Source organism: Nyctereutes procyonoides, unplaced genomic scaffold (genome assembly GCF_905146905.1).
Source record: "Nyctereutes procyonoides isolate TBG_1078 unplaced genomic scaffold, NYPRO_anot_genome, whole genome shotgun sequence".
NCBI classification, from domain to species: domain Eukaryota; kingdom Metazoa; phylum Chordata; class Mammalia; order Carnivora; family Canidae; genus Nyctereutes; species Nyctereutes procyonoides.
In genome coordinates this window covers 8,467,480-8,493,419 of record NW_026575140.1, presented here as the reverse complement: position 1 = coordinate 8,493,419, position 25,940 = coordinate 8,467,480, and the positions used below count along the sequence as shown (strand labels likewise).

General features: G+C 43.2%; 3 protein-coding genes across 4 annotated transcripts in view; 2 read left to right on the top strand and 1 right to left on the bottom strand.

Annotated features, from left to right (window-relative positions):
- The window catches only part of UTP4 (UTP4 small subunit processome component), a 35,648-nt gene extending 20,224 nt beyond the window's left edge, over window positions 1-15,424 (bottom strand). Inside the window, exons 1-6 of the mRNA XM_055306193.1 lie at window positions 15,240-15,424; window positions 13,921-14,081; window positions 10,141-10,332; window positions 8,787-8,871; window positions 6,584-6,673; window positions 2,789-3,000 (exon numbers count right to left, since the gene is read on the bottom strand). Of these exons, the coding sequence (XP_055162168.1) occupies window positions 2,789-3,000; window positions 6,584-6,673; window positions 8,787-8,871; window positions 10,141-10,332; window positions 13,921-14,079 (738 nt within the window). The 5' untranslated portion in view covers window positions 14,080-14,081; window positions 15,240-15,424. The remainder of the gene's footprint in view (window positions 1-2,788; window positions 3,001-6,583; window positions 6,674-8,786; window positions 8,872-10,140; window positions 10,333-13,920; window positions 14,082-15,239) is intronic.
- On the top strand, window positions 15,356-23,389 carry CHTF8 (chromosome transmission fidelity factor 8). 2 transcript variants are annotated; one of them, XM_055306196.1, is made up of 4 exons: window positions 15,356-15,430; window positions 22,325-22,382; window positions 22,644-22,761; window positions 23,165-23,389. In XM_055306196.1, exons 2-4 carry the CDS (start codon window positions 22,360-22,362, stop codon window positions 23,387-23,389), a joined length of 366 nt encoding a protein of 121 aa, XP_055162171.1. In that variant the 5' UTR covers window positions 15,356-15,430; window positions 22,325-22,359. The 2 variants fall into 2 exon arrangements, with proteins under 2 accessions (XP_055162171.1, XP_055162172.1); XM_055306197.1 differs by lacking the exon at window positions 15,356-15,430 and adding an exon at window positions 15,751-15,833.
- DERPC (DERPC proline and glycine rich nuclear protein) lies at window positions 23,386-25,870 on the top strand. Its single transcript, XM_055306194.1, has one exon. The coding sequence runs from the start codon at window positions 23,386-23,388 to the stop codon at window positions 25,024-25,026; it is 1,641 nt and encodes a 546-aa protein (XP_055162169.1). The 3' UTR covers window positions 25,027-25,870.
- Window positions 25,871-25,940: the final 70 nt, after the last annotated feature.

Here is a 25,940-nt window from a genome sequence, read left to right as displayed (position 1 = left end):
CTGATATTCAAACCCAAATCTGCCCTAGTGTAGTGTGTGTGATAAGCATTTTGAGGGTTGCAATTTGTACAAATACGTTTTTCCCCTTAAAACTAACAAGTACACAATTCACGGACTCTCAGGCATACATTTGCCCACATTTAAACATCTCTGAAACCAAGATATCTTCTAGCTGTCAACCTGCACATGTATGACATCTTCAGGTAAAGAGCAAACATCAAAGTTGCAGAATGGGGGGTACCTGGCTGGCTCAGTCAGTAGATGCAACTCTTGATCTCAGGGTTTTGAGTTCAAGCCCCACGTTGGGTGTGGAGCCTACTTAAAAACAATGAAACAACAAAGCCCAAATAAATACAACTTGCAGAATGGTTGTCAAAAACCTGGAAAAAAATCTAGAGACTACAGAGGAGCAACTACTACTAATACTATGGAGGCTGGGAGGCAAGTGTGGGAAATATGGACCCTGAGGACCAAGTTAAAAGGTAAGTTACAGTCCATCTGTGCATGTGAAGATGTTTTAGGAATACCTTACTCACTTACCTTACTCACTAATACTTTCCTTGTTATATATGCACAAAAGTGACAGAACAAAAATTAATGTTTAAGAGTCTCTAATAAGTAAAAGTCTCCCTAATAAGTAAAATGTAAATTTCAGGCCACTGGGGCTGCCCGAAATTTATTTACTTAAGACAGAGTGAGGGCAGCCAGGGTGGCTCAGCGATTTAGCACCGCCTTCAGCCCAGGGCATGGTCCTGGGGATTGAGTCCCAAGTTGGGGTCCCTGCATGGAGGCTGCTTCTCCCTCTGCCTGTGTCTCTGCCTTTCTCTGTGTCTCTCATGAATAAATAAAATCTTAAAAAAAATTACTAAAAATAAATTTCTTTTAAAAAGTTGAAACGTATCAATTTATAATAGTTTGTATTATACAACTATTATAAAAAAAAAAGCACTACCATAGTTTAATTGGCAGGGTTTCTTCTTTTCCATGATAACAAAATTATGGCATGTCTCACAGTCATATGTATCTAAGATTCAATGCAATACATTAATTATGGGCACATGGTAGAAAATCAGACAATACAGAATAGTACACAGTACAAATTAAGCCTGCCTCCTGCCTGCCCACTCCAACTTTCCTAAAACTTACCATTAATGTTTTTAATCTTTTCAGATATTGTGAATATATATATAAACAAAACTATAAATACAGATACTATTAAAAATTTTAAGTAATATAAAACCTGCCTCACCTTTTCAAAACTCTTTTATTTTAAATATTTAATTTATTTATTAGAGACACAGAGAGAGAGGCAGAGACACAGGCAGAGGGAAAAGCAGGCTCCATTCAGGGAGCCTGACGAGGGACTGGATCCCTGGTCTCCAGGATCACACCCTGGGCTGAAGGCGGCGCTAAACCACTGAACCACCCGGGCTGCCCTCAAAACTCTATTTTAAAAGGAAAATTTCTTGAGGTGCCTAGGTGGCTAAGTTGGTTAAGCATCTGACTTTGGTTCAGGTTATGATCTTGGGGTCTTGGGATTGGCCCAAGTCGGGCTCCTCACTCAGCAGAGAGTCTGCTTCTTCTTCCTCTCTCTCTCCCCCTCCATCCCTCCCCAACTCATGCTCTGGTAACTAAATAACATCTTAAAAAAAAAGAGGGGGGACGCCTGGGTGGTTCAGCAGTTGAGCGTCTGCTTTGGCGCAGGGTGTGATCCCAGAGTCCTGGGATCAAGTCTCATATCTCTGCATCTCTATGAGTAAATAAATAAAATCTTTTAAAAAAAGTCTCCTTAAATCATACTCAAATAGAAGAAATTTAGTATTTTTAAAATCACTATAAAGTTATTTCCTAATTTCCCAACATAGGAAGCAGAAGAGTTATAAAAAGAAGAAAATAGCATTTCCCAAGATTCTTTTAGAATGGGGCACCTGGGCGGTTGCCTTTGGCTCAGGGCACGATCCTGGGTTCAGGGATGGAGTCCTGCATTGGGCTCCCTGTGGGGAGCCTGCCTGTTTCTCATGAATAAAGAAAAAAAAATTTTTTAAAGATTTTATCTATTTATTCATGAGAGACACACACAGAGAGAGAGAGAGAGAGAGAGAGAGAGAGAGAGAGGCAGAGAGACACAGACAGAGGGAGAAGCAGGCTCCATGCAGGGAGCCCGATTGGGACTCGATCCCGGGTCTCCAGGGTCACACCCCAGGCCAAAGGCGGCGCTAAACCGCTGAGCCACCCAGGCTGCCCTCATTTACTAAATAAAGAAAATCTTAAAAATAAAATAGATTCTTAGGGATCCCTGGGTGGCGCAGCGGTTTAGCGCCTGCCTTTGGCCCAGGGTGTGATCCTGGAGACGCGGGATCGAATCCCACGTCGGGCTCCCGGTGCATGGGGCCTGCTTCTCCCTCTGCCTATGTCTCTGTCTCTGCCTCTCTCTCTCTGTGTGACTATAATAAATAAAGTTTAAAAAAAAAAATAAATAAATAAATAAATAAAATAGATTCTTCTAGTGTACTTGTGGCCTATCTAAATCAGACTAGATTAACTGGCGGTGGTGAGTGTCTGAAGAAAATCTCTAATTAATCTTCTAGAGAATATTCTCTAACTAGTTGTTAGGAGAGTAAGAGGGTTCAAAGAAACTATGTGTGTTTCAAATGCACTTTCCTAAAATCATCTTCCTCCATAAAATACTGAGGATGAAGGAACATTGTTTATGCCCCATCATTGACCCGGCCTTCTGTACTCATCCCCCAGGTTGTATAGGACTGCTCAAAATAGAGACCATACTCACATCAGATACAGCAATGGACTGCACATCAGCATTTGCGATGAGGTGGTTCTTCACAAGTGTCCCAGTAGCTGAGTCCCAGAACTGCACCTTCCCAGCAGAGTCCACACTTATGACAGTGCCATCAGACAAGAAGGCCACTCCCCATATGATACACTTCCGCTTAGACACACCCATATATTGCCTATCCACCAGCATTTTCTGAACAGTGCTCCCTGAAAAATAAGAAAAGCCCAAATTTGAATGGTACTTACTTCTTTTGTCTTCAAAACGCACCTGTTAGCTGCCTGAGCACAGATCACAAACTGACAGTAAATATTAGTTATGGTGGACTCAGTCTCAAAACACAAAAATGGTTACCTGTAGACTGTGGGAGGGAAAGGGGAATGACGGTTAGAGACAGAAATTTGGGGGGGGGAGGTGGAGGAGAGGAGGTGAAATGGAAAGGAGGCATTTGAGACTTCACTTAAAACCGCCTAAAAGCAATGTTCATGACACTTGGCTCTTTTCTAAAATACCATGAGAAATGGAGAGAGGACAACAATTGACAAAATTTTGGGAATTAAAAAGCAAACATAAAGTAGTAACTGACAGAGCAGAGCCCTGAAATTAAGACCCAAGTCAACGGGGGGGAAAGCCAGGAAGCCACTTGATTTATACCATGAAATCCTCAGAAGATTCAGCAACTGTGGTGACCCCAAAAACTCTGGAAACAGAAGTGAAAATGGAACTAAAAAGAGAAATTGGTTGAAAGTTTTAGAAACTTATAGATCCTCCAGATAACTATTCCCTAACTAAAAAGCCAGGCAACTCCCTAAACTTCACTTCAAACAAGAATGGAGACTCATTCTCTAGTATCAGGCACAACTAAGGGTGGGATTACTATATGGAAAAGAGATAAAGTGAAAATTTATTAACTGAATGTTGAGAACACCCATTTTCTTCCCAGAATACCAATAACCAGACTATCACAGGCAAGAAAATAAAAAACATTTCTGGGAAATATGACCAGCCTAAGAAAAAAGATATAAAAAGCCAACGTCTTTGGAGGTTCCCCAAACTAAGACTCCAGCCAGATCATTCTTCAGTGAAGCTCATGAGCAGTAAGCTCCACACATGTGGTCAGGAAAGGAATTACAAGACAAAAGCCTGAGCTTCTGTAAGCAAAGCCTGAATGTGAGCAAAGCCTGAATATGAAAGGCAGAAGCCAGAGAAACTATCAGAAAAATATACCAGGAAAAAAACAGAGCAAGGGTGAAGAATATTTGACAAATACTATCTTAAATAACATTAGATAGAGAAGTCAGTATATAATGAAACAAAAAATGCTATAAAAAAGAACACTCAGGAAATAAACAAAAAAACCTTTGGAAATGGCAGAAATGAAAAACTCAGTAACAGGATTTAAAGATAAAGACAAGGGGTACCTAGCTGTCTCAGTTGGTGGAGCATGTGATTCTTGATCTTGGGTTTGTGAGCTCTAGTCCCACACTTGGGGGTACCAAATACTTAAAAATAAAATCTAAATAAATAAATAAAATATAAAAATAAACTCCCAGGAAGCAGAAAAAGTCAAAGAGATAAAAAATAAGAGAGGGGGAAAGAGATAAGAAAATTAAAGAGCCAACAACAAAATAGTAAAATTTCAGAAAAATGGAGAGAAACTTATTTACAAAATAATTTTTTTTTGTTTGTTAACCAAATAATTATAAGAATTTTCCCCATAACTAAGAACACTTGGATGATGTAGTCAGTTAAACGTCTTTGACTCTTGGTTTTTGGCTCAGGTCTTGGGATTGAGCCCTGCATCAGGAGTCTGCTTGGGACTGACTCTTTCTCCCTCTCCCTCGCCCCTCCCCACTGTGCTCTCTACAGAAGAAAAGAAAAGAAAAGAAAAGAAAAGAAAAGAAAAGAAAAGAAAAGAAAAGAAAAGAAAAGAAAAGAAAAGAAAAGAAAAGAAAAGAAAAGGAGAAAAGAAAAAAGAAAAGAGAAAGATAAAGAAAGAGAAAGAGAAAGAAAGAGAAAGAAAGAAACACATCTTAAGAAAAAAAAATGTCCCTCAAAACTGAAAAATGGTTTTTGATTAAAATAATCTACCAAGTATCTAATATGACTGATGTTAATAGATCCACACATCAAGAAACCTAATTGTTACATTTCAGAACAGTAAGAATAAAGGAAAGATCCTAAAAGCTCCTTGGAAAAACAGACCAAAAAGCCTATACAAAAGATCTTCTCCCAGCATGGCATCAGAGTCTATAGTAATACTCAAAGCTGGAAGACAATGGAGCCAATTCCCTTCAAAATTCTAAGGGAAAATAATTTCTGAGCTAGCTCATGAACCTTCTAATGATCCACCAAACAAAAGGATAAATCAGGAAGTGAATGGAAACTGGGGATTCCACCTGAGAGAGGAGTAAAGGAGATCCATGGAATGACTGAGAAATCAAGGTTCAAAACCTACAGAGAGGTACAACAGGCCCAAAACCTGGTACACTAGATTGGAGGTCAGAAGGCTCTGGGGGAGAATCATTCAAGAAGATAAAGGTAGTAGAAAGAAAATCAAATCTGAACCTAATTTATACAGCTGGAAGAATTTGAGGATATATCAGTGAGACAAAACATAACACATATGTGTATATATACATGTACATAGGTGGAGGTGAACATCAAAAGAATTAGCTAAGAGTTATACATGGCTGCCTCTGAGGAGTGAGAAGGGAGAGAGGGGCAATCTGCTTCTTTGTAACAAGCCTCAAGGAGTTCTTTGACTATGTATGTGTAACAGATAAGAATAAATTTGTTTAAGCATGGAGGAAAGGAAAAACTAGACAAGGGGCACCTGGGTGGCTCAGTGGTTGAGCATCTGCCTTTGGTTCAGGTTGTGATCTCACGGTCCTGGGAATGAGTCCTACATCGGGCTCCCCATAGGGAGCCTGCTTCTCCCTCTGCCTATGTCTCTTTCTCTGTGTCTCTCATGAATAAATAAACAAAATATTAAAAAAAGGAAAAGAAAAACGAGACAAACCTGACCTGTTTTACTTCCCATCTTAGATGGGAGTATAGAGGGGCCCACCTAGCAAGTCAAAGTCAGTCTCATCACTGAAGGATTCCATAAGTCAATTCTGTAGGCCAAGAATAGAGAAAAGGAAATGGTTCTCTACCTTTCTGATCTCATACCTCACCAATTATGTTACCAAGACCTTATGTTTCTCAAAGAGAGACATCTACTTTTACCAAGGTCCGGTATATATTAAATAGTTATTCTAATTGGTCATTTGTTGTAAATATTATATTGCTTGAGGGTGAACTTTCTTTTTTCTTTTTTTAAATTTTATTTAAGGGTGAACTTTCATATGAATTCTTACTAGATAAAACATATGCATCTCACTGAAGACCCAGGATTCCCCAAAAGCAACAGAAGCAATCCAATAAAGGAGTGAAATTTGTGGCAAGCATCTCAGAAGGTTACTGAGAGATTAGGCCATAAAGCTCATTGAAAGAACAAAGGCTCGGGATCCCTGGGTGGCGCGGTGGTTTGGCACCTGCCTTTGGCCCAGGGCGCGATCCTGGAGACCCGGGATCGAGTCCCACGTCGGGCTCCCGGTGCATGGAGCCTGCTTCTCCCTCTGCCTATGTCTCTGCCTCTCTCTCTCTCTCTCTGTGACTATCATAAATAAATAAAAATTAAAAAAAAAAAAAGATTTTAGAAAGAACAAAGGCTCAAGCTTTTGGAAACCACCAATGTGAATCTGACAGACAAGACACACATCCCAAATGAACTTAGAAAACAGTCACCTGATTTGACATCAAACACACTAATGTAGTCTATGGAGCCAGCTGCAATGTGGGTGCCAGAGGGATGCCAGCTGAGACTCAGGATGCGACCTTGGGAGTTGTACAACAAAAAAGAAAGGGAGATACACATAATTATACAGTAAAGGGTAACTGAGTTCTCCTTTGATAATTATCTACAGGTCTAGTGTTTTGCAATCATAACTATCATCTACTACACTCTGGTGAAGAACTGTTTTATAACAGATGAGGAACAACTCTGTCATGGAATCCATAATCAAGTATTTAATATTACTTTAATAACATAGAAATAGTAAGAGTGTAAATAAAAATACAACTTTTTGAGGCTGATGTTAGTAACCTAACAAAATTTAAATGTGCATATTTGGCTCAGCAATTCCACTGGGAATTAATCAAGGAGAAATACATGTAGGAGTATTCAAAAATATATATACTGGACTATTCATTGCTACTCTGATTATATAGCAGTAAAAAATTTTTTAAAAATATCAACAGGGACACCTGGGTGGCTCAGCAGTTAAGTGTCTGCCTTCAGCCCAGGCGTGATCCTGGAGACCCAGGATCGAGTCCCACATCAGGCTCCCTGCATGGAGCTTGCTTCTCCCTCTGCTTCTGCCTGTGTCTGCCTCTCTCTCTCTGTCTCTCATGAACGAATAAATAAATAAATAAAATCATAAATAAATAAATATCCATCAATAGGAGGAGTTTGGTTAAATAAATTACAGAACATCATAAAATGGAATGCCATGCAAACAGCCATGATTGACATGGAAGATTAGTTGTAATATACCAAGTGAGAAAACAAGCCACAAGCACTCCTGTGTATTTGTCTATATGAATATGCAAAAATGTCTAGAAGATTACTTCCAAAATGTTGTCCACAGAGCGGAATGAGATAATCTTCTCTTTCACATTTGGCTAAACACACAAGTTTTGACTAAGCATTATATCATTTTTGTAATTAAAAAGGAACACCCAAGGGGCATGTGGGTGGGTCTGTTTGTTGAGTGTCAGACTTTTGATTTGGGCTCAGGTAATAATCTGGGGGTCATGAGATCCAGTCCCATGTCAGGCTCCATGCTTGGTGGGGAGTCCACTTGAGATTCTCTCTCCTTCTTCCCTTCGCTCTACTTGAGCTCTCATAAATAAATAAATAAAACACCTAAGCCTAGATGGCTCAGTTGGTGGAATATGAGACTCCTGATCTTGGGGCTGTAGGTGTAAGCCCTGTGATAGGTGGTGGAGATTACATAAAAATAAAATCTTTACAAATGAATGAATGAATGAATGAATGAATGAGAAAATAAAAGAATATACAAAAGATATTCAAAACAAAAGGAATCTGACTAGCAGATAATTAATATTACTAATGGACACAGAATACATGGGACAGGTACTGTTTTCTAGAAGGGTCAGCAAGCTATGGCCCAAAGGGCCAAATCAGGCCCACCAATTTTTTTTTTATAAATAAAATTTTACCAAAGCACAGTCATACCCATTTGTTTATTATCTATGGCTACTTTTATTGGACAAGAGAGTTGACAGAGTATGGTCTGCAAAGATTACAGTATTTCCTACCTGCTATCTTTATAGAAAAGGTCTGTTAACCCCTGCTCTAGATATCAGTGTCAACTGGTCCAAGTGGAACATGGGAAATTGTTTTAAAATTCTAGGTTTAAGACTTTACGCACAAAAAAAAAAAAAAAAAAAAAGACTTTGCGCACCGTGTTAAAACTTCAAAAAGAAAGAGAACAAAGTGACTTATACAGAAACACTTGCTTTCCTGCATATTTCTAGTTTTCCATAATTCGAAAGCAATCACAAATATATGCTACAGGATAGACAAAGCCTGAATGAGGGATGGCTTCAAGGACATACTCTACACTCAGATAAAATTGGCATGCAAAGGGCAGCCAGGGTGGCTCAGTGTTTTAGCACCACCTTCAGCCCGGGGCATGATCCTGGAGACCAGGGATCCCACGTCGGGCTGGAGTCTGCTTCTCCCTCTGCCTGTGTCTCTGCCTCTCTCTCTGTGTGTGTCTCATGAATAAATAAAATCTTAAAAAAAAATTGGCATGCAGATAAAATATTCCCTGGAACCATAGGAAAACAACCTAACCCCAGGGGCACACAAAATTACTTGTAGTTAAGGTTACTCATGGCCCCACCAAAAAATGATCCTTACTTTTCTGTCGATCAAAATTTCTTTCAAACTGAATTTTGTCTGGAGTGATTTGAAATAGCTTCACAGATCCATCTTCACAGCCGACCTATTAGAGAAAAAGTAAATAGAGAAGACAAGCATTTTGTAGAAATATATGCTTTTACAAATACAAATATTTCTTCTGTAAAGCTGTCACTTACTGTGAGAGAAAAACAGTATGTGAGAGAAGAAAAAGCTTACCGGTATCAAGGAATTGACAGTATATTTTTGGCAGGCTTCATGTCCTAGTCAGAAAACAGGCTAATTAGTGGCCCAATTCCTGTATAGGACATGGAATAGAAGTAGGATTTCATAGCACCTATCTGCTAGAGACCCATGGCCTAAATAAAATACCCATTAACTATACAAGATACTGTATAAATTAGTGCAAATCAAACAAGAGTCATACACTTTTCTGAAAAAATGCAGTATCTGGAAATATCCATTTTAAGGATAACAGTGTGTGTGTGTGGAGGGTGGCCTGGGGGGTAGGTTGTCTTCTTAGTCCGCACAGAATTTTTGAGAAACACTGTAGTAGAGCATAGTTGCATAAGTTAACTTGTGGAAGAACCTCTTAGAACTTTTAACGAACATTAGTGTGTTGTGAATCTTCGGAAGGATTTCACGTTAACATGCCATATTCTGAAATGATATTTACCATAAAACATAAAGCACAATACAACAAAAAAGTCTCTACATCTTCCAATTCCAAAGTACAGTTTGAGAAATACTGAACCAAACTAACCCTCTCATTTCATAAATGAATAAAAGGTTCAAAGTAGCAGCAGAACGGATGCAAAAGTACAAGTGATTTTTATTTTTATTTCTATTTTTATTTATTTTTTAAAGATTTTATTTGTTTATTCATGAGAGACACAGCGAGAAAGAGGCAGAGAGACACAGGCAGAGAGAGGGACACAGGCAGAGAGAGATGCAGGCTTCATGCAGGGAGCCTGATGTGGGACTCAATCTCGGGACTCCAGGATCACACCCTGGGCTGAATGAAGGCAGGTGCTCAACCGCTGAGCCACCCAGGCATCCCAGGACAAGTGATTTTTAATCCCCAATATCAACTCCAATCTTTTATTGGGGTTGCTGGAATTAACCTCAGATCGGAGTTGCTACATGTCATAATAAAATTTAACTTTACCCTCCTGTGAACACAGAAGAAATTCTGAGTGAGCACAAAAGAAATCTGGCTTTAAATTATTAGCAGTTGGGGTGCCTGGCTGGCTCAGTTGACTCTTGATCTTGGGCTCATGAGTTTGAGCTCCACGTTGGGTATGGAGATTACTTAAAAATAAAGTCTTCAAATTACCAATAGTTGCTTACTAACCAAAAGCTGAGAGCCGTGAGGACTGACAGCCATGCTCCAAATGGGTCCTCCAAAGGCGTCCATGGTGTACTTGATGTTTAATGCCTGCAAATCATACTCGATAATCTCTCCATTGAGTCCAGCGCTAAAGAGTCGCTGTCCTTTTGCCCAACACAGAGCTTCCGTAGCCCGAGATTCATGACCTGGAAAAAACTACAGAAACACCATAACTCGTCAACCCACCATGAATTTACCAGCTAGCAGCACTGTGTGGTCACAGAAAACAGGGTAAAAATTAAAACACTTCCCTAGAAATAACTGTGTAGGATTTTATTTTACCAGAAGATGTTTATTAATATTTTCATTTTCTAGATTAAAATTTTAGTTGCCTATACAGTTGTTTTTTCCCTAGGACTTGTTCAGCAAAACCTTTTCACTAGAAAGTCTATACCTAATTGTATTTGATATATCCAATTAAAAAAAAAAGTAAATAAGGGCACCTGGATGGCTCAGTGGGTGAGTGTCTGCCTTTGGCTCAGATCAGAGTTCCGGGGTCCTGGGATTGAGTCCCGCATCAGGCTCCTCGCAGGGAGCCTGCTTCTCCCTCTACTTATGTCTCTGCCTCTTTCTCTGTGTCTCTCACGAAGAAATAAAATTAAAAACTTAAAAATAAATAAATCTATCTTGATTGGGTGATAGTTTCAAAGGTTTATGCATGTCAAAGTTATCGATGTATATACTTTAAGTACATGCTGTTTATAGTGTCAATTTTACCTATAAAAAGTTTTTTTTGGGGGGAGATCCTTGGGTGGCTCAGCAGTTTAGCGCCTGCCTTCAGCCCAGGGGGTGATCCTTGGGAGTCCTGGGATCGCGTCCCACATCAGGCTCCCTGCACGGAGCCTGCTTCTCCCTCTGCCTGTGTCTTCTTCCTCTCTCTCTCATAAATCAATCAATCAATCAATCTTTTTAAAAAAGTTTTTTTTTTTTTTTCTAAGTAAAAGAAATGGAGGCACTTGGCTGGCTCATTCAGAGGACCATGTGACTCTTGATCTCTGAGCTGTAAGTCTGAGCCCCATAGTGTAGAGATTATAAATCAAAATAAATAAATATATAAAAACTTTTACAAATAACATAAACGATGTAGTTCAGTGTTTCATTCAAGTCCCCCCCTCGGATTTTTTTTTTAAAGATTTTCTTTGAGAGAGAAAGAACATGAGAGATTATACACAAGTGGGGGGGAGGGGCAGAGGGAGAGGGAAAAGCAGATTCCTTGCTGAGTGGGGAGCCTGATGTGGGACTCCATCCTAGGAGCCCAGGATCATGACCCAAGCAGAAGGCAGACATTCAATCAACTGAGCCACCCAGGCACCCTCAAGTCTCGATTTCTTTCTTTTTTTAAGTCTCAGATTTCTAAGTGTTTTCTTAACACTTAAAAAATTTTCATATATATCAATGCATTTTATTCTTAAACCTTCTCAGAAAAAAAAAAAACCTTCTCAGCATGAAAGGGACTGAGTAGCTACAATTTTTCCTCTCTGAACTTGAAATGACAGAAGTACTTGTGGGTTAAGCAGCTTCCTCAAAGTGCCAAAGGCAAATGTGAAGAGAATATTTTAATTCTTATTCCTAGTCCCTACTCTTTTCACTCTAACGGACAAAATTTTTTCTTGCTCTGACAATGATTAACAATATTAGGGGAGGGACTATGGAGGAAAAAAAGACTAGACTGAACCAATTATTGTTGATAAAAGAAGAGATAAGGGATGCCTGGGTGACTCAGTGGTTGAGTGTCTGCCTTTGGCTCAGGTCCTGATCTCGGAGAGGGTCCCAAATCAGGCTCTCCACAGGGAGCCTATTTCTCCCACTGCCTATGTCTTTGTCTCTGTGTCTCTCATGAACAGATAAATAATCCAATCTTTAAAAAATGAAAAAGAGAAAACGAGAAATGAGAACAGAAAATAAGGGATACTCAGTACAAGAATGGCTGAAATATTCATTAATCCTATCTTAACTCAGGAGAGGCTATGTACTAGGCTCTTGCTAAATGCTGGGAACACAGTTATCAACATCACTGACAGGCAGCCCCGGTAGCTCAGCGGTTTGGCGCCGTCTTCAGCCCAGGGCATGATCCTGGAGACCCAGGATCGAATCCCACATTGGGCTCCCTGCATGGGGCCTGCTTCTCCCTCTGCCTGTATCTCTGCCTCTCTCTCTCTCTTGTCTCTCATGAATAAATAAATAAAATACTAAAAACAATAACAAAAACAAAACAAAACAAAACAACATCACTGGCCCCTTCCTAAAATTTGAAGTTCAGTAGGGAAGAAAAACATTCAACAAATATACAAACTATTATATAATTACAACTGTGATAAAAAAACAAGAAATATCACAGAATGTAATAAACATGTGCCACAGCACATTTTTCATAGTACAAAATGTGACATATTTGTGGTAATGAGCAATTTTTTTTTTAACTCTTTTAGTTCTTCAGGGGTCAACTCAGTAAGTCATCCCTTTCCCCGATTCCTAAACCCACATCATCAGAGTAAGGCAACTCTTTACTAAGATTCTATGTCTGTGCTTAGCTTTATCATAAAATTTACCTGTTTGGAAATTGTATAGTCATATTTCCCCCACTGGATGTTGAGCTCCTTCAAGGCTGGGCTTCTGACACTTGTTATAATGCCCTATACTTGCCACTCATTTAGAAATAATCGCAAGGTGCCTAAATTTCAAATTCTAGGCTGCTAAACACTGAATTTATTCATTTAACCATCTATCCATCCACAGGCATCCATTCAGTGTCTAGGACCCATAACACAATAAATGTGAATTATTTTGTTGCACCTTAAATCAGTAATCAGTGCCTTTGAAAAATATGCTGCTGCAATTGCCCTCTGTATACACCCAAATAGTATTTTCCTTTTTTACTTTCAAATACAGGCATTTAAGTCTACATTCTCTCAGATAGATGAACTTAGAAATCCATCTTCCTACCATCATGTCGGAAAAAAGTTGGATTTTTTTTTTTTTTAAAGATTTCATTTATTTATTCATAAGAGACGGGGCGGGGGGTGGCAGAGACATAGGCAGAGGGAGAAGCATGTTCCCCTGCGGGGGACCCTAACACGGGACCCTGATCCCAGGACTCCAGGATCTTGACCTGAGCTAAAGGCAGAGGCTCAACCACTGCCTCTCAGGCGTTCTACCAGAAAGTTTGCTATTAAGATGTTTTGGTTTTTTTCTAAGTTGACAGTGAAATGGGTATGGACAATCCCAGCAGGAAACCCCACCTTACAAAGTTGCAGTGGTGCAAAAACTGATATAAAGTAATGATCTTGACAGTTTCCCTTTTTGTTGTGACCAAAAGATCCAGCAACCTTCAGCTGTCAAATGGCAGTGAGCCACCACAACTGGTAGTTAGTATCTTTATGACACTACACAGATCAAAACTTTGAGCCCAGGGATCCCTGAGTGGCTCAGGTTAGCACCTGCCTTCGGCCCAGGGCATGATCCTGGGGCCCCGGATGGAGTCCCACATGGGGCTCCCTGCAGGGAGCCTGCTTCTCCCTCTGCCTGTGTCCCTGCCTCTCTGTGTGTGTTTGTCATGAATAAATAAAATCTTAAGACAAAACAAAACTCTGAGCCCAGACAAGAAACTGCGTATTTGCTATACAGGTTAGATAGTTTTAAACAACTCCAGAGTCACTTTCTTTTGATCTCTTGGAATACAAAATGCTGAACTGAACTTAAGAAAATTAACTCAGCAACACCAAATGAGGCTTCCAAATGACTTACTTTCTCCTGAAAGTAGTTTGCTGACAAGTTATAAATTTCCACAGTGCCATCTGTTCGAGAAACAGCCAATCTGTTTGACTGGTTATTGTAAGCCACGCAGCGGATCCCTGATGGAACATAATTAAAGAAACGTACTCGATGGACCTTAAATTCACCCATTCCTGGGAGGGGGGAAAAAAGAGCCATTATTGTTAAACGCTAACAACAGTATGTCACATGTATTGTTTCTTCTTGTCAACAGCAGTATGTCACGTGTACTACTTATCATCACTGTCCTGGATGGAAGAGTCCAACTGTGTCTCACTGAGGTTCACTTCTAAATATCTAGTTAATGATGCTTTCGAAAACACCCCAAGCAAGGAGCTATGAAACCATCTCCAGAAGCTCGGGATGCTTCAGCTAAAAATGAGAACATCAACATACGTGAAGAACATGCCCCAGACTCCTAACAATCCTGCCAATTACCTTAAGAAAGTACTCTGGGAAAGAGGTAAGAGTGAACGTAGCCTCATTCTGTAAGCCGGTGTGTGCACCGAAGGAAAGGAGGCACATCGTGCAAACCAGCTGTATTCGAGGCAGAAACTAAGGGAACCCCGTTCTATTTTCTGTGCGAGGTTTCTTGGCGGGGGTGGGGGGCGGGAGTTGTGAAGAGGAGGCTAACTCCCCCCCGCACACACGCAAGAAGCAAGAAGTACTGGCAACCTAAATCAGCCTCTCAGAGTCAGGTGCGCAGAACTCCTGCCATTAAAATCATCTGGATAAATGGCTTTTAAAAACGCAGGATTCTGGGTTCTACTCCACAGCTCCAGAATTCCAGTCTCTCGGTTGTGGAGAGTAGGGGGGGAGGGGGAGACTCGGAGGAGTCTGCATTTTCGCGAACAGCTCTCCCTAACTTCACAGCACGCTAAGTTCGCAAATTACAGACCCACTAAGGTAGCGCCAGGGAGGCTGACGGGGCAGGCAGAACCAAGAGCTCCTCAAGGGAAGGAAGCGACGGGACTCAGCCTGGCGCCTGTCACCGTCGCCCGCCTCGCCCCGCCACAAGCCTACACCTTCCGCGAGGAGAGCGGCCGGCTCCGGCTCGCCCCTCACGCGTCGTCCTTCAGGGTTTGGAACCTGCGGGCAGGACAGGCGCGCCCGGCCCGGCCCGGCTGAGGGGGCGTCGGAAGCGCGCGCTGCCACTCCGCCGGGCATCTACGGAGTAGCCGCCCCCCCCCGCCCCGGCCTCGGCCTCGGCCCAAGAACCGCGCGCTCCGCCGGCGTCACCAGGGGCAGGCAGCACCCCGCCGAAGTCCTCTCGTACCCCTTCCCCAACTCACCGACGGACGGGGGCTCGCCTCTCTCTGCCGCGGCCCCACGTGCGCGCGCGCTCGCGTGCTCTGCCCCGGAAGTGCTCGCGGCGCAAGGCCGGAAGTGCGCAGGCAGTGCTCGCGGCGGCGGCGACGGCGGCGGGAGGTTCGGTTGTCGCCCGTTGGCCGCGCGGCGCCGCGCTCGGCGGCCGCCATTGCAGGTCAGGCCGCGGGCGGGGGGCGCGGGAGGCCGCGGGGAGCGAGGGCTGAGCCGGGGCCGGGGGCGAGGGGGCGAGGGAGTGGGCAGCTAGGGAGCTGGGGCCGGGTGGGGCGGTCGGCTCGCGGAGAAGAATGGCGAGCCGAGGGGCGGGGAGCGGCGGGCGGGGGAGGGGGAGGGGCGGCCGGGAAGGGGGAGGGGAGAGAGGAGAAGCACGCAGAGGTGGGGGCGAGCCCCTGGGGCCCCCGGGGCGGGGGGGCCAGGAATTGTGGGGGAGGGGAGCGGTGTATAGACGGAAGGCGGAGGGAAGGAAGGGAGCGAGCGGGGCGGAGCGAGAGAAGGGCGGAAAGGGTGGCCGAGCGCGGGCGGAGGACGGAGAAGGGGGCGGCGCGGGCCGGAACCTCGAGGTACGTGCGGAAAGGGGCTCTTCCCCGGGTCGGGAGGGAGTCCAGCACGCGAGGCTTGCGGGAGCGGGGTAGACCTGGAAGTAGCGGGAACATCAGAAGGGGGACTGGGTGGGAGGCGGGTGGGGGATAGGGCTCTGAGGTTTGTTCGAAGGGACGTTTCAAGTCGCGGGGGAAGCCGCTGGGAGAGACAATCGGGAGGGTGGTTAGGAGGACGAGCGATCCAGGTTCTTTTGTGGGTGGATGAGAGACTAAAGAGCGGGGTGGGGTTCTGGAGGAGCGAAGTACTTGAGGTTCAAGAGGGAGGGAGCAGGGAACGATTTGGAGAATGAGGGTGGTAGAAGAACAACGTTTAAACAGTGATCTTTGGGAGGAGGGTGGACGGTTTGGAAGATTACTCCAGCGAGAGGTGTGGAGGAATGCAGCTTAAAGGATAGTTTCCTCGGGAGGGAGCAGAAAGGGTTAAATAGGTTGGTAGGAAGTCCCAGCGAAATTCTGGGGGTGAATCGGAGGGGGTGGGGAAGAGAGGGGAAGCGGATTGAGAAGTCCCAGAAAGTGGGCGGGACTAGACATAGGAAGTGTTTGTAGCTCCAACTGGAGGGTTGGGAGGGGGCCGGGGCAGAGGGTGAAGATGGGGGCCGGTGGGAGGAGAATACAGGGCAGTGTGAGACCTCCAGCAGGGCTAGAGAGGCGGGGCTTTGGGGAAGATAGGGGGTCACAGCTGTAAGACAAGGAAGAGAGTTGAGATGAGGCTGCAGAGTAGCAGAAGATGGAGAAAACTGGAGTAACTCAGATCGACTGAAGCCATCTTTTCCACCTATTGTCTGCAAATACCAGTAATTGATTCCCCCCCATCATGGGAATCCTAAAATGTGATGGGAAAGTACCACGTGTATGCATAGTATCCACACATGTTTTTGAACACACTCTTCACTAATGAAAAGTTTGGAAGCATTCATTTCCACTTACCCTCCATAGCCCCTTTTGGGAGGGAAGCAAGGTTCTCATTTAGAAACCATTTTAGTGCTTAATGACATAAGCCTGTCAGGAGATAAGATTTTCCCTTTGAAACTTAAGACCATCCCCTTCAGTCACAAACCACAATAACACTGCTAATAAAAATAATCTGTGTTCATTTGTATATGAAAACTTCCTGAATTGTTCATTTGGTGGAAAGGCACATAGAGAAGTAGTGGTCTTTAGAGAAAAGAGGGAAAAAAAATAAACCTTTCAGAACTTAATTCTTGAAGCAGTTCGGTGAACCTTGACTGTCCTGTTTGAATCGTTCTCCCATTATGTAAACTGGGTTTTACTCTGATAACCTCCTGCTTTTGTAGGATGTTTTAGTCCACTATAAACGTTACTAATATAGCATTAAGTCATTCTGTTGGACATATACTAAGAAAATGCCAAGTTCCCCACGGATAATACATAGTTTGACCCTAAAAGCTTACCATGTTTTAGGCACTGTGCTGAGGACTTTACATTCATAACCTCATTAAATTTTCACAACCATTTGAGATAGGTTTGTTCTTACGCTCAGTTTATTGGTGGAGAAACAAACCTAAAAGGTTAGATTATTCCCGTGTCACACATAGGATAAGTGACAGAAATCCAGGTCTGATGACTTTGAGTTCTCGTTGCATTCCAAAACAACAGTCTGGGAATGAATAAAAGTTCAGTAAATGCTAAGTGTTGGTCTGGCAATTTGAAAACATTTTGTGTCATGTATTTTTTTTAAATAAAAAGTTGAATCTTTTATATTATGAACTGTAAAACTAAAGCCTTTATTCTCTATCTTAAAATAGAAGATGAAAAGTTGTAATGAAAATTTATAAAATACTAGTGAGCTTTAGTAAAATTTAATTATTTGTCATTACTATGAAGTTCCCTTGTTCAGAGAAAAGCTGTATGTTCTGTTTATTTGGATCCATGCTATACTTTCTTTTGCCACATTCTATTTTGGGGACAGTTAACCATTATTGAAGATCATTGCTCATTCATTCTGTTTTCTGTAAGACATTAGTAGTCTTAACATTTAACAGTTTGTAAAGCAAATTATAAGACTTCAATTTTGTTCAAGATTAAAACAGTGACAAAAGAATGTCCTCTTTTCTTGGCTCATTTTGTCTTATACTAGTATTGAATTCTGGAGGTGACATTGAGTAGATCTCTAGGGATTTCAAAAAATCTAAATCTCACTAATTGAATATGATAAAAAGGTTTGTTTTTGACTGGCTACCCCAGAGATGTAATAGGTACTTTGACTGTAGTTGTGTAGGTTACTCACTTGCCATTTTGTAGAAATGAGAAAGGCCGGTATTTGTAAAGCAGTCAGAAGTTATGCATAGGTACTGTATGCCAGGAGCTGTGGGAGAGGACTGCTGGAGAGGCCATATAGTGAAGGGATTAAGGGGTCACATCTCACCTCTACCATTTAAGAGCTGTGCCCAGTTACTTTGAGTTTCTTTTAAGCATGTTTCCTCATCTGTGAAATGGGAATAAGAGTGCTTACATTGTTAACGTGGTTCTCACGATGAGATGAGAAAATCCAATAAGTGTCCACAAAAGTTTAGGGATGGGAGAAATGAAGCTTTTTGTATTATAATGCTTTGCCTGGATTTTTCTTCTTAAGTTGTATTTGCACTCTGATTTTCAGGTGTTTGATAAAGACTTTAATTGTAACTACATTCAAAATAGGGATAGAAGTCAAACCACAGTTAAATAAGGTATTTATGAAGTGCCCGGATTGATACTGTTCCAGTTAACTCTTCTGAATTTTGTGTAGGGCTCCATTGTGGCTCTGGATTGGTATTAAGAATACTGGTTTCTTTGCTGCACTATAGTTTGTTCAGGGGTCTTGAAGTTACCTGGACCACTGTCCTGAGAAGTATTAGTGTGACTTTACCTAGGATCTCCAGACTGGATCCATGTCTTAAGACAGGATGACCTGGGGCAAACCCATTTCTAGACATTTTGAAGACCCATAAAAAAGCTCTAAAAAAGAAAGAAAGAAAAAGAAAATATCTAGTGTTAATTAGAATGTATAAAGTGCTTTAAAAAAGTGTTTCCTTTAGAAAGCTAAAGTTACTACGTTAGGAATACAAAACTATATTGTTAAGTGATGTGAAAGCCCAGAAAAATTAAGCAGAAAAAAATTTCCCCATATTTTGAGCTACGGGGGTGGGAGGGGTTGAAATAATTCGGGGGAAAGAGGTTTGGTTTTTTCCCCCCACTTTGCCATTGTTCCAGGTCCATACTCCAGTGTGGCCTATGAGACTCCACTGTGAAGTACAGTCAATTAAATGTTTTTCAAAAAGTGTAACATCACAGAAGTTTTTCCTTGGCTCTACAGTTACACACATTATCAATTTAGAATTATTATTCTTACCTAGAGATAAGTAAGACGGTCTTCACCCAATCTGGGATTAAACTCAAGACAGAGAGAGATGCCAGGCAAGCTCTTCCTTGGACTCCTTTTAGATTGTATTTTTCAGGCTGTGTCTTCAAATGTTTTTAATCTGCAGTTTCTACATAAGCAATATCTTAGAACAAACATAGAAATTGTTCTTCATTGTTGGAATTAGCTGAGACTGAAGACTTAGAAAATTTGTTGTACAGAAAGTATTTATCATAATGTTACATTTGTTATAGTTGATAGGACATGATGTGTATTGTACTACCTCACTGCTTCATTTTCCTACTGCCTGCCTACTGTCAAGGGTATAGGGACAGGTTGGGCTGCATGTTGTCAGATCCTTTTTAGTCAACTCCACATTAAGTGTGATACACAGTCCCTGTTGGCTCCATCAGGTGTGTCCTCAATGAAGTGCCCAGGTATATCTGCCTACTCTAGCCCTGAGAACAGTTGTCTAGAATAGTAATCTCAAGGAGTAAGAAAAGGAATAATTAAATTCAGGTGATTGCCTATTTTAAGGCATTAAAATAGAAATTTAAAGATTTGAGAGCGAGCACACATGAGTTGGGGGTGGGGGGAGAGGAAGAGAATCTCAGACACCGTGCTGAGCATGGAGCCTCATGTGGGGCTTAATCTCACAACCCTGGGATCACGACCTGAGTTGGACACTTAACTGACTATGCTACCCAAACGCCCCTAAAGTAGAATTTTAAAATTTGCTAAAGGAATGCCTTCTGCACTTTTTACTAATTTAGTAAATACACTCCTATGTAGGTAAACATAGCCAGGTCAATCCACAGGTTCCTGTGGACTAGACTCTTGGTGTGAATTAAGTGGGTGTGAACTTCATTTGGGTTCACATCTGCAGCATCCCAGTAGGACTAGCACAAGCTTTTACCAGTCGATTAGGTACAGCAGCAGAATGGTGAAGCTGTAGGCCACAGAATTTTTATTTTCAGGAGCATTGGTAGGTGTTTGCCAGTATTGAGAGGTAAACTAAGGCAGGGCCTACTGTATAAGTTGGTAAAGCTGTGTACTCACAAGCGCTGGGGATTAGTATGCAGGTATAGCTTTTCTGACCCAGCTATCAGGCATGTTTTCCTTTTACCCACTTGGGCCACTGTTACAAATTCCTTTTCTAACAGGAGGCTGTTCAGGAAATGTGGAATGCACTGAAAATACTACTGCATCTCCCTTAAATTCATCTCAAACATGTTTCCAAAGGCCTTAAAGATTGATTTCCTTCCCTGCCATGGCCTTCCTAGAACTTGAGTATCTCTGTGAACACTTAATCGCTTCTCAGAAACCACCTATATATTCCTATAATTACATCTATCAAGGAACATAGAGTGTATTATCAGTCATCAAAAGCTTAGTTATAAGAACACTTTAATCTATATGCATTTATTAACCTTTAGAAACTTTTTAACTTCTAGTTATTGAGTCTTTTTTGATTCGTGGCTAAAATATACCCACCATTCTCCAAATTATAGTCAAAATTATAGTGTGGAAATACTGATGTGTATTTTCCATTCTCTAAAAGAAACAGTTGTCCTTAAAGCATTTTTGCATATATGTGGTCTTCACAGTAGTTTAATGAGTCAGACAATTGAGGTACTAGCCCCATGGTCATTAAGTGACTTGTGTATGATGACATGGTGAAGAGTTCTGCACTTGCAGGCTGGAACCTGACTTTAAGTCTTCTGATTTTAAATTGTAATCCTTTCTACTTCAAGAAACCTTAGAAGAATTTTAACAGTGCTTTTGGTTTAGTTGGTTCCTAAGCCTTGTGTATTTGTTCTCAAGCAGCACCAGTTGTGGTGCTGCTGCAGATGGTCTGACTTACAGATGCTTTCTTGATTGCCCTTCTGACCAGCTCTTCCGTGTATGCTGTGCCACCTGATGCTTTGATGCCTTTCATTCTCACTAGTACTTGGTTTTCTCCTTTGGAAGTGCACTGATTAGGAGTGTAGATAAAGACAAGTGACCTCGGTTCTTAGGCGTGTACAGCATCTGATTGATAGTTAAAAAAAAAAAAGTTAGCTATTGTTTATAGTTGAATTTGAAGACCGGTGAATTGACTGACCTTATGTTCCTAGAGTATATTTGGTGCTCAAAAATAGAGAAGTTCTGCTGTCCTGTAAGGTTCTTGGCAATGTACTTTCCCCTGGAGATCCAAAGTGAAGGTTAACACCAATGAAAAACCCTGTTTAATGTTTGAATCCAATGTTTGCTAAGCTTGAGCACAATGATATCTATTAACATACAGTACTACAGTTGATAAACACTGGACTAATAACTTTCCCCTAAGTTCCATTGATTCATTGGAAGGACTTATACAGAATGTGTAGTTTTGATCCCCCACCCCCTCAGTTCCCCATGAATCTATCTTTCCGAGAAAGACTAATGAAGCCAGTTGTTTCAGGCAAAAAATATTTTAATCCATTCTTCTAGAGTACCCCAAACTTGCCACCAGGTGGTACTGTTGCATAAAATGAAAGTTGATTGTCCGGGTCTTTCCAAGTAGATGGTAAAACACGTATTGAAAGTCACGTTAAAAATCCGCTTACCATTCATTCACTAAAATTACCTGAAGGTCTTTTTTGTTTCTTGGCTTTTGTTAGAAGCAGTCCTTTGAATCTTGAAATACAACCAAAGTGTTAGACATGAGGTTTATATTTTATAACATCACCAAAGGGAAAAGTAAAATCTAAGTTAATTTCGTTTTTTTTTTTTTAGAAATATGCAGGATAGAAAAAACATTCTTGAGAAAGGCAGGTTAGCATAGTGGTCAGCAGTGTGGACTCGATGTTTTGGGTTCAAATTCTGGCTCTTTGACTAGTAAGTACATGACCTTGAGCATAATTATAACACCTGTTAACTTTCTATATTACTGTTAACTCTTGGTGATCTTAAGCAACGTACATACAGTGTCAGTTCAAAAATATTTGCAGCTTATACCATTGTTAGGGAAATGAAAATCTGTCTTAAGGCACTAAGAAAAATGCCTCACACATAGTACGTGGTAAACGTTAGCTGTTGTTACTATTATCCTAAATTTTTTTTTCCTCTACAGCTTGCTTTCAGTTGCTTTTTAAAGACGGAAGGCTCATGGTGCAAATTGTTATTTCCAGGTGAGTACATTTTGCCACTTTTTTGTTTAGTTTGAATTAGTAGGGTTATATAGGTTTGACATTTTCCTGGAAGCATCAGGGTCCTCAGGTGCGTGTTGCACATATCCTTGCATTTCATCTGTAGTTCAGTGCCTAGCACTGCCTAATTTCCCAAAAACTTGTGCTCAACAAAGAGTTCCTTTGGGCCTTGAATGGTGGTGTAGGACACTATTCAGCCTTCACCCCTCAAAAATATTGTAACCGCCAGCCCTTTGCTTGCAGTGCTGGGGCTGGAGGCCTGGCAGAATGGGTGCTGATGGAGCTACAGGGGGAGATCGAGGCTCGCTACAGCACTGGATTAGCTGGAAACCTCCTGGGAGACCTACATTACACCACTGAGGTGAGGGGACCTTTCTTTCCCTGCCTAATGCCTCAGGAAAGCAAGCTACACCAAGGTGGTGCTCCCAGGACCCAGAGTGAGGACTGCCCTCAGGTTTGTTATGCGAGGTCTAGCTAATCTAAGCTATCTGCTTGTGTTCCCCCAACCCCTGCAGCAGCAGGGAAGTTTAATTTTGGGGAATCTGGAAAAGTCAACAGTCCCCAAAAGTGGAAATTCTCTTACTCGGGGCTAGAAAGAGTAAAAAGGGCACGAGGGTGGTTGTCTGGTGTGGCTCTTCAACATCAGTAGAGCCATACCAGGGAGTGGAGGTGCCAGCATTGCTTGCCAAGAGCATCTCTAGAAGGCCCCTGCATGTTACTACCTTGCCCTGAACCTCAGGCATTTCATTCTTATTCTGCCAAAGGGAATCCCTGTGCTGATCGTGGGACATCATATCCTGTATGGAAAAATCATCCATCTGGAGAAACCTTTTGCTGTCCTTGTCAAACACACTCCTGGGGAGCAGGACTGTGATGAGCTTGGCTGCAAGACTGGCACTCAGTACCTGGTGACAGCACTCATCAAAAACAAGATCCTTTTCAAAACTCGCCCCAAGCCCATTATCACCAACGTCCCCAAGAAAGTATGAAAGAACCCCGGATTTTCCCTAGAGAGCGGCCAACTCCCTGGACTCGTGCTCAGTTGCCACCTCGAGGACGGCTCGACGGTTCCCTGGGACCACAGGGGGGTCCTGTTTTGAACACAGGCCACCCACTGGGCATGAATTCTGATCCCTTTCTTATGGCAACTGGTTCTCTTGGTGGAAATCTGGCCCCATTTCCAAGGAACCCATCGCCTTTTCCATCTTCATCAGGCTCATTGGCTTCAAATCCAGCACCTTTCCCTGCTGGTGCTCGTGACCCAGGCATGGCTTCTTTTCCGAGAGGGATGAATCCCACTGGCGCTGGTGCAGTTTCTTTCCCAAGGCCTGGTGGCCTCTTGGGCCCAGGCCCGGGCCCAGGCCCAGGCCCATCTCTGAACCCTAGGGCAGGGGCTCTTCCAGGCCCAGGGCCTCTGACTAACCCCAGGTTAGGGGGTCTCCCGGGGCCAGGTCCTATGTCGAACCCAAGGGCAGGTGGTCTCCTAGGAACAGGTCCTGACCCCAGAAGTGGTGGCCCTATGGGCCCTGGTTCTGGGCCCAACATGAGAACAGGTGTCCTCTTGACTTCTGGTAATGGTCCTCCTAATCCTAGGCCGGTTGGCTTGGGACCAGGACCAAGTTCTAACCTGAGATCAGGCTTCGTTGGTACAAACCCTGCTCCGAGGTCGGGTATGTTTCCAGGCCCAGGCCCGGGTCTTGGGCCCAACCCCAGGGCAGGTGGCCTGGGCCCAGGTCTTGGGCCCAACCCCAGGGCAGGTGGCCTGGGCCCAGGTCCTAATGTGGACACCAGAGCGGGTGGCCTTCTCGGCACAGGATCTGGTCTTAACTTAAGAATGGCAGGACCTCAAGGCCTAGATCTTGCCCCTATTCTAAGAGCAGCAGGTCTTTTAGGAGCAAATTCAGCTGCTTTCTCACAGGCTTCTGGAAACATGGGCACAAGCCCATCCTCTATGGCAAGAGTACCTGGCCCCATAGGCCCAAACTCGGGTCCTGGCTCTCGGGGAATTGGCCTTCCAGGGCCCAATCCATCTCCCATGTCCAGGGCTCCCGGCCCCATAGGTCCCAATTCAGCTCATTTTTCAAGGCCAGCTGGGCCCATGGGGGTAAATGCTAATCCCTTTCCACGGGGGACAGGTTCAGGAGGGCTCAATCCTGCTGCCTTCTCTCAGTCTTCTGGCACATTGGCTTCAAATCCAGCTACCTTCCAGAGGTCTGCTGGCCTCCAGGGCTCAAGTCCAGCAATTTTCCCAAGAACTTCTGGGCCACTAGGCCCCAACCCAGCTAACTTCCCAAGGGCCAGTGGCTTGCAGGGTCCAAACCCTGCTGCCTTCCCAAGGTCTACTGGCCCATTAGGCCCTGGTCAGGTTACTTTCCCTAGGTCAGCTCCTGGGCCCCTGGGCTCTTCTCCAGCAGGCCCTGTGGGTATCAACCCAGCTCCTTTTGCAAGGCCAAGTGGGACCATGGGTCTAAACCCAGCTTCCTTTCCAAGGATGAATGGCCCTGTAAGCAAGACTTTGGTCCCATTTCCTAGAGTGGGGAGCCTCCCTGGCACAAACCCAGCTGCTTTCCCCAGACCAGGGGGCCCAATGGCTACAATGTACCCAAATGGAATGTTACCCCCTTAAACACCTTTTTCTTTCCAGGACCATTTTGGTTTTCAAGTACCGTGGTTCTGGGCGGGGCTGTGTTTTAAGTAAAAGGGTAGATGTGGAGCTACAGTCCGAAGTACCTAGCTGGGGCTCAAGTTCAGATGAGCCATCTTTTTCCTCTGCTTCTTTCTTGACTGAAGGTGAAATGTTATTTGTGGGAGACGGACTACAGCAGGTGGGAATGATCCTGACTTTGAGATAAAGGATCACCAGCCCTCCAGAAGCCTGCTGTGCTTTTGTCCCACAGCTTTCTGCCCCTTGTTTCTTACTAGTTTCTTGAATTGTTCGTGTGGACTTTTCCTCAGGGATACATTGGCCTGCAGGTCCCAATTCATATGTAGTCCCCTGCTCACCACTGGAGAATCAGCTCACTGCTCTCTCGAAATGTTGTGCTGGTGAACGGACCATGCTTCAGCAGCTCTGACCTGGGCAGCTTGGACCTGGTCATCCTCTACTGCCATACCTTTCCCTGGGGGCTTGAACACAGAACAGGGAGGTGGGCAACCACTTCAGAGACCCACCAGATACACGTTCTGCTTGACTGACTGGGCCTGCAGCTTCCTTCTCCTGGGACTTAGAGGAGGCCAGAATCAAGGCTCCACCGCTCATCTAACTCCCTCTCCACTAGTACTCCCGATCAGAGAACCTCAAAATTTAAACTGACGTGGATGGGAATATGGGAATTGGGGTGGGGGTGGGGGGATTAAGGGGAGAAATCACTGTGCTTCGTTCAGCCTGACGTGAAAGGATGGTTGGTGTTTTTCCTGCATTGTATCTTTTCTTACCGTTTCTTTAATAAATGGGATGAGAGGGCTGCTGATGTCACTCCATTTTATTCTCTCTTCCCACAGGAAAGGAATTTTACCCACTGCTTTTCGTTGTTTCATTAT